Source organism: Ornithorhynchus anatinus, chromosome 6 (assembly GCF_004115215.2).
Source record: "Ornithorhynchus anatinus isolate Pmale09 chromosome 6, mOrnAna1.pri.v4, whole genome shotgun sequence".
Lineage (NCBI taxonomy): Eukaryota > Metazoa > Chordata > Mammalia > Monotremata > Ornithorhynchidae > Ornithorhynchus > Ornithorhynchus anatinus.
In genome coordinates, this window is record NC_041733.1 from 46,766,091 (window position 1) to 46,773,638 (window position 7,548).

General features: G+C 70.8%; 1 protein-coding gene across 4 annotated transcripts in view; it reads left to right on the forward strand.

The window, feature by feature from the left end:
- KIF4A (kinesin family member 4A) overlaps positions 1 to 6,846 on the forward strand; it is a 44,282-nt gene extending 37,436 nt beyond the window's left edge. For 2 of the 4 annotated variants that reach the window (XM_029067866.1, XM_029067867.1), the window contains exons 24-30: positions 1,497 to 1,604; positions 2,449 to 2,526; positions 2,646 to 2,744; positions 2,940 to 3,092; positions 4,171 to 4,302; positions 6,368 to 6,490; positions 6,587 to 6,846. In XM_029067866.1, coding sequence (XP_028923699.1) covers positions 1,497 to 1,604; positions 2,449 to 2,526; positions 2,646 to 2,744; positions 2,940 to 3,092; positions 4,171 to 4,302; positions 6,368 to 6,490; positions 6,587 to 6,796 — 903 coding nt within the window. In that variant the 3' untranslated portion in view covers positions 6,797 to 6,846. The remainder of the gene's footprint in view (positions 1 to 1,496; positions 1,605 to 2,448; positions 2,527 to 2,645; positions 2,745 to 2,939; positions 3,093 to 4,170; positions 4,303 to 6,367; positions 6,491 to 6,586) is intronic. The other 2 variants (XM_029067868.2, XM_029067869.2) reach the window with 2 other exon arrangements.
- The last annotated feature ends 702 nt before the right edge of the window (positions 6,847 to 7,548 follow it).

Consider the following 7,548-nt stretch of genomic DNA (forward strand, 5'->3'; position numbering starts at 1 on the left):
GTTCCACGTCTTCATCCCCATTTTAATAATAAGAATCACGTTGGTACTCGGTAAGCACTTCCTACGTGCAGGGCACCGTCCTGAGCGCCGGGGGAGAGACAGGGTCATCGGGTCGTCCCACGTGAGGCTCGCGGTTCGTCCCCCTTTGACAGATGAGGTCACTGAGGCCCAGAGGAGCGCAGTGACCGGCCCCCGGTCGCACAGCTGACGAGGGGCAGAGCCGGGATTCGAACCCGTGACCTCTGACTCCCAGAAGCCCGGGCCCTCTCCGCCGAGCCACGGCCGCCTGTGGTCGGTGTCGAGCGCTTACTACGTGCCGGGCACCGTTGGAAGCGCTGGGGGAGATAGAAGATCCAGGGTCATCGGGTCGGACACGGTCCCTGCCCCGCGTGGGGCTCGCGTCCCCGTTTTACAGACAAGGCAACTGAGGCCCGGAGAGGAGTAGTACTGATAATAATAATGTTGGTATTTGTTAAGCGCTTCCTAGGTGCCGAGCATCATCCCCCGTGGGGCTCCCGGTCTTCACCCCCGTTTGACAGACGAGGCGACCGAGGCCCAGAGAACAATAATAATATAGGCGGTATCCGTTAAGCGCTTACTAAGGGCCGAGCACCGTCGTAAGCGCTGGGGGAGATCCAGGGTCATCGGGCCGTCCCCCGTGGGGCTCGCGGTCTTCATCCCCATTTGACGGAGGAGGCAACCGAGGCCCAGAGAAGTGACCGAAGTCACACGGCGGACGGGGGGGCGGAGCGGGGATTGGAACCCGTGACCTCGGACTCCCAAAGCCTCACCGCTTCTCCGTGGGTCCCATCCCCGCCTCCGGATCCCCGTGGGGGTTGGGGGAGTCCCCCGGCCCGCGCTGCCCCGGCGGTCCCCGTCCGAGACCGCCCGGAGTCCCGGCGGCAGACGGCCCCGAGACGGCCCCGGGTCTGTTTACCGTTGTGTCGCCCTCTCCCCACCGCTTAGTACGGTGCCCTGCGCGCAGGAAGCGCTCCTAAATACCAGCGAGAGAATGAGTGAACGGCTAGTCCCGGCGGCGGCATGGCCCAGTGGGTAGAGCCCGGGCCTGGGGGTCGGGAGGTGCCGGGTTCTAATCCCGGCTCCTCCCCCCATCTGCCGGGCGACCCCGGGCAAGTCACTTCCCTTCTCTGGGCCTCGGGCCCCTCCCGCGCAAGATGGGGACGGGGGCGGTTGGCCCCACGCGGGCCGGGGCCCGCGGCCCACCCGACCGGCCGGGATCCACCCCGGCGCTTAGTACGGCGCCCGGCACGTAGCAGGCGCTTTCAAAATACCGGTATCATTAGCATTATCATCATAATCATGAGCTCATCTGTCGAACGGGGATGAGGCCCGCGAGCCCCACGCGGGCCGGGGACCGCGTCCCGTCCGGCCCGGCCCGGAGCGGGCGCTCGGCGAATGGCACGGTCGCGCCTCCGGCGGGGACGACGGCCGGCGGCCGGCCCGGTGACCGTCCCGCGCGTCTCCCGCCGCCCCAGGTGCTCTACCTCCTCGGCCAACTCCAGCAGAGCCAGGCCGCCGAGGCCCGGCTGGAGGAGTCCGTGAGCGAGCGAGAGCAGCAGCTGCTGGACCGGCTCAGATTCCAGGTGGGAGTTCCCGCGGCGGCCGAAAGCCGGGGGGGGGGGGGGCCCGCCCAGCCGCCGGCCCCGTCGCCCCCCTCCCCCGGGGTCGGCGGGGTCGCCGGCCTCCCCGGAGCGAAGGACCTCCGCTCCGCGACCTCCCGGCAGGAAACGAATCATCCCCCCGGCCTTGCTCGAAAGGGCCCGGCTTCGGGAGGCGGGGGCGGGGAAATGGAGTCCCGCGTCCTCCCCGCCGCCGGGCCGGGGAGGCCGAAGAAACGAGTCCGGGGTGGGGGTCGGGGAGACGGACCGGCTCGCGGGCCTCCGCACCGGACGCCCGGGGGAGGACGGGACGCCTGGAGGCCCCCCTCCCTGCCCCCGAGGAGCCGCCGGTCCGCCGGGTGCGGACCAGCGGACTGGGCGCCGGGGAGGGGACGCGGCGGTCGGCGGGCACCCTCCGGGCGCGGGGCGCCGTGCCGAGCGCCCGGGAGAGCACGGTAGAGTCGGCGGGCGCCGTCCCCGCCCGCGGACCTTCCGGTCCCGCCCTACGGGCGGAGGCCCGACCGACCGGGCCGCCGGCCCGTCGCGGACGGGCAACGTGTCCGGTCTTACGCCGTCCCCTCCCGGGCGCTCGGCACGGTGCCCCGCGCCCACCGAGCGCCCGGTAGATGCGATTAATAATCCCGTTACAATAATAACGTAACAATCACGACGACCGGCAGGCGGGAGAGGGGGAAGCGAGGGCCCCCGGGGCTCACGCCGGCCTTCCCGAGCTCCGGAGGAGGGAGAGCCGCGGAGCAGGGAAGGGAAGCGACTTGCCCCGGGTCACCCAGCACGCTCAAACGCCCCCTTGTCCCCGGCCCGGCTCCAGGACGAAGAGCTGGAGAAGATGCGGGAGGTCTGTGAGCAAAACCAGCACCTCCTCCGGGAAAACGACGCCATCAGACAGGTTCGCTCCCTCCCGGGAAGGGACCGGGGGGGGGGGGGGGGGACCCGGGCCGAGGGGAGACGGTCCCCCCGGCGGGCGGCCCGCGGGACCGGCGTCTCCCCCCTTTCCCCGGCACGCAGAAGCTGACCCTCCTCCAAGTGGCCAGCGGACAGAAGCTCTCCATTCCCAGAGCCGTGGGGCCGTCCCCCGACTCGTCGTACGAGTACGTCCCGCCCAAGGTGAGGCCCCGGGGGGCGCGGGCCGGGGGAGGGGGGGGGGCGGGCGCGGATCCCCCTCCCCCCCCCACCGGGGCCCGCGGGGCGACCGTCCAACCCCCCGCCGCTTCCCGCGGTCCCGTGCGAGGGCGGACCGCGGGCCGGAGGAATGCGGGGGGCGGGGCCGGGGCCGCCCGCTGACCCCCGGCCCGTCCTCAGCCCAAGCCCTCCCGCGCCGCCCGGGAGAGGGCCCGGCAGCGCAGCGTGGCGGCGGACGACCTCCTGTCCGCCTCGGCCCCGTCCGACAGCGAAGACGACGACGACTGGAAGCCCCAGAGGGCGGCCCGGGCGGCCAAGAGGAGCACGGCCGGGGTAGGGGACGCCCCGCCCCCGGGAAGCGGAGGGGAAGCGGCGCGGCCCGAGGGGTAGAGCCCCGGGCCGGGGAGTCGCAAGGTCCCGGATCCGTCTGCCGCCCGGCCTCGGGCGAGTCCTCTCGCCTCTCCGGGCCTCGGTTCCCTCGTCTGGAAAATGGGCGGGGGGGGCTTCACGTGTCCGACCCCGTTCGCCGGGACCCGCCCCGGCGCTCGCTACGGCGTCCGGCACACGGTAGGCGCCCGACGGGTACCGAGCCACCCCACGTTATCCGCCCCTCGCCGCCCGCTTCCCACGGGGGCTACGGCCGTGCCTCCCCGGCAGCCCCCGAGGCCCTCGCCGCCTCTGTCCCCCACGACGGCGAAAGAAGCGATGGTGCTTATTAAGCGCTCACCGCGTGCCAGACGCCGTACTGGGCGCCGGGGCCGACCCGAGCGGGTCGGGTCGGACGCGGTCCCGGTCCCCGTCCCCCTTTTCCGGAGGAGGGGACCCGGGCCGGAGGAAGTGAGATGACCCACCCGAGGTCCCGCGGCGGACGGGGGGCAGAGGCGGGAGGAGAACCCGGGTCCTTCCGCCCGCTAGGCCACGCCGCTTCTCTCCCGGGGACGCTCCAGGGGTTTTGCCGTTGATGCGTTCAAGCGCTTACTACGTGCCGAGCGCCCTACCGGGCGCCGGGGTCGAGCCGAGGGGATCGGGTGGGACACGGTTCCGGAGGCGGGGACCGAGGCCCGGGGAAGGGGACCCACCCGCCCCGGGGCCCCACGGCCGAGACGGGGCGGAGCCGGGATGAGACCCCGGGTCCTCGTGCCTCCCGGGCCCGGGGTCTCGCCGCGGGAAACGGGTCTCCCGACTCGGTCGGCCCGGCGTCGCGCACGCCGGAAGCGGTCGGGCGGCGGCGGGGCGGCCGGGCGGGAGGTCTGGGGGGGGGTGGGGTCGTCCCCTTCGACCCGCCTGACTCCGTGGGCGTCTGCGTGCGTCTCTCTCCCCGCGTGTCTGTGTGTTGCGTGCCTCCGTCCCCCCCGGGGGCTCCGTGCGCTTGTGTCGACGTCCGGGCGCGGCCCCTCCCCCCGGCTCCCAGTGTGCGTGTAAGGGCTGGTGCGGGAACAAGCAGTGCGGCTGCAGGAAGCAGAAGGCCGGCTGCAACCCCAACTGCGGCTGTGACGCTGCCAAGTGCAGAAACCGAGAGGCCGACGCCGCCGCCAGTAGCCCGGTCAGTCCCCGGCGTCCCCCCTCCCCCCAACCCCCGCGGCTCTCGGCGGGCCGTCCCCCCTCGGCGCCGCGAAGCTCCGACGAGGCGCCGGACACCGGGCTAAGCGACGGGGTCGGACGGGGGCGGAGACCGAGGCCCGGCCCGTGAGGTCGCCGGGGGAGGTGTCTCTCGATCAGTTGATTGATGGCGATGATCGCCGTGGGATCTGTTCGGCGCTTACTGAGTGGTAATAATAACGATGTTGGTATTTGTTAAGCGCCCGCTACGTGCAGAGCACCGTTCTGAGCGCCGGGGAATGAGGTGGTCCCACGTGAGGCTCGCGGTTCATCCCCATGGGGATTCGAACCCACGACCCCTGACTCCCAGGCCCGGGCTCTTGCCACCGAGCCGCGCCGCTTCTCCTGACCTAGGACGGTGCTCGGCACAGAGTGAGCGCTTAACGGGCGCCACCGCTGTTATTCGTTCGAGTCATTCAGTAGTATTTACCGAGCGCTTACTACGTGCAGAGCGCCGGACTGAGCGCTTGGAATGGACAAGCCAGAGGCCATCCCTACGATGCCGATGATGGGACCGTCGCTGTCGAGCGCTTACTGCGTGCGGAGCACCGTACTGAGCGCTTGAAAGTCAGTGGTCTTTAGAGAGCGCTGTACTGAGCGCCTGAGAGAATGCAACGTAGCGGACCCGTTCTGTGGACAGGGAACGTGACGACGACGACGACGGGATCTGGGAAGCGCTTACTGTGTGCCGAGCGCGGGGGTAGAGAACGGGGTCATGGGGCTGTCCCCCGTGGGGCTCCCGGTCTTCATCCCCATTTCCCAGAGGAGGGAACCGAGGCCCAGAGATGGGAGGTGACCCGCCCAAAGTCACACAAGCAGGGGCGGGATTAGAACCCACCACCTCCGCCTCCCGAGCCCGCCGCTGCTCCTCGTGTGTCCGTCTAGTGTCGTCTTGGAGTCCGAGCGCTCCGCAAATGCCCCCGATGGAGCGCGAGCGGGGAACGCGTCCATCGCCCTCGTCCCGAGCGCTCGGTCCAGTGCACAGAGCGAGCGCTCAGTAAATGCCGCTGCCCGGAGGATAGCGTGACTTGGCCAAGGTCAGCCGGCAGAGCCTGGGAGTCAGGAGGCCATGGGTTCTAATCCCGGCCCCGCCCCCTCTCCGCTGGGTGACCTCGGCCCGGTCGCTTCACCTCTCCGGCCCGTTACGGGAAGCGGCGTGGCTCGGTGGAAGGAGCCCGGGCTTGGGAGTCGGAGGTCATGAGTTCGAATCCCGGCTCTGCCCCGTGGCGGCCGTGTGACGGTGGGCGAGTCGCTTCACTTCTCCGGGCCTCAGTTCCCTCATCTGGAAAATGGGGATTAACCGTGAGCCTCCCGTGGGACGACCTGATTTCCCTCCATCTCCCCCGGCGCTTAGAACGGTGCTCGGCAATTAGTAAGCGCTTAACGAATACCAACGTTATTAGAGCAGCAGCGTGGCTCAGCGGAAAGAGCCCGGGCTTTGGAGTCAGAGGTCATGGGTTCGAGTCCCGGCTCTGCCCCGTGTCAGCTGTGTGACGGTGGGCGAGTCGCTTCGCTTCTCTGGGCCTCGGTCCCCTCATCTGGAAAATGGGGATCAAGACCGTGAGCCCCACGTGGGACGACCCGATTCCCCCGTGTCTCCCCCGGCGCTTAGAACGGCGCTGGGCACATAGTGAGCGCTTAACAGATACCGACACTATTATTATCATCTGGAAAACGGGGGGCGAGGACCGTGAGCCCCATTTGCCTGGACCCGCCCCAGCGCTCGGCCCGGTGCCGGCACCTCGGGGAGCGCGTCCCGGATACCGTCACCGTCGCCGTTACCGTCGTCATCCGGCCGGGCCCTCCTGCTTCTTCATCCCTTCAGTCGTAGCGAGCGCCTACCGCGCGCGGAGCGCCGCGTCCCCCACCCTCTCCCCGGCCGGTTCCGCGGACGGGCGGCGGAGATTCCGTTTAGAGAGGGGGAGCGCGGGGCCCGGTGAGGTGGGGAGGAGGTGGGGGCGGCCCGGGCCCGTACCCCCGCCTCCGCTCGCGCCCCCCCCCCCCCCCAGGAGACCCCGACCTTCCCGGACCGGCCCCGGTTTGCGGAGATCTCCCTCGAGCCGGAGGGTCCCTTGGACATGAGCGCCGGAGCCAGCTTCTTCAACCCCCCCTTTGTCACCCCCAACTCCAAGGTGGGCAGCGCCCTCCGGGAGGGAGGCGCGGGGGGCGCGGGGGGCTCCGGCCGGGGGCTGAGCGCGTGCGCCTCCCCCTCCCCCCCCCCGCCCCAGCTGCTGCAGGAGATGACCGTCCTGGGCCAGGGCCCGCCCGGCACCAAGCTGAGGAAGAAGGCGCCCCCGGACCCCGCGGACCCCGACCCCGGGACGGCCCCCCCGGACGACGGGGTCTTCCCCAGGAAGAAGAAGCCGCAGCGGGCCCTCATCAGCAACACCGGCTTCTTCTCGGGGTGCACCCCCATCAAAGAAGAGGGCGACCTCTGAGCCCCCCCCCCCCCAAAAACTGTCTCCCGCCACCTCGGCCCCCGTCCTCTCCGCCCTTCCGTCCCCTCCCCCGTCCTCGTCCCCGCGGGCCGCCCGCCCCCTCTCTCCCCCACCCCAGCGGCTCGATTTTAACGCGCGGGAGGCCGCCCGGCCCCGGGGGTCCCGGGCGCCTCTCTCCCCCCCCCCCCCCGGTCCCCCCAAGTTGACAATAAATGTGAAATAAAAGCGGCCCGGACTAGATCGGTTGGCGGCGGGCGGGGGGGGGGGGGGGGGTCCCGCGGCCTCCCCGGCCCGCCCGGGAGAGACGGGAAGAGAAAGAAAGAAATGAGGGAGCGGGGCGAGGGGGGAGAGGGTCGGAGAAGCCCCTCATCACGGCCTAGCGGGTGGAGAAGCAGCGTGGCTCAGCGGAAGGAGCACGGGCTTTGGAGTCGGAGGTCATGGGTTCGAACCCCGGCTCGGCCCCTTGGCCGTGTGACCGCGGGCGAGTCACTTCACTTCTCTGGGCCTCGGTTCCCTCATCTGGAAAATGGGGCTGAAGACGGTGAGCCCCACGTGGGACGACCCGATTCCCCTGTGTCTACCCCGGCGCTTAGAACGGTGCTCGGCACGTGGTGAGCGCTTAACAAATACCCGCATTATCATTATTAGAGCCAGGACCCGGGGCCCTCCTCTCGGCTCCGCCGCTCGCCTGCTGAGTGACCTCGGCCAAGTCACTTCTCCCGGCCGCCGTTGCCGAGTCCGCCGGCGGCCGG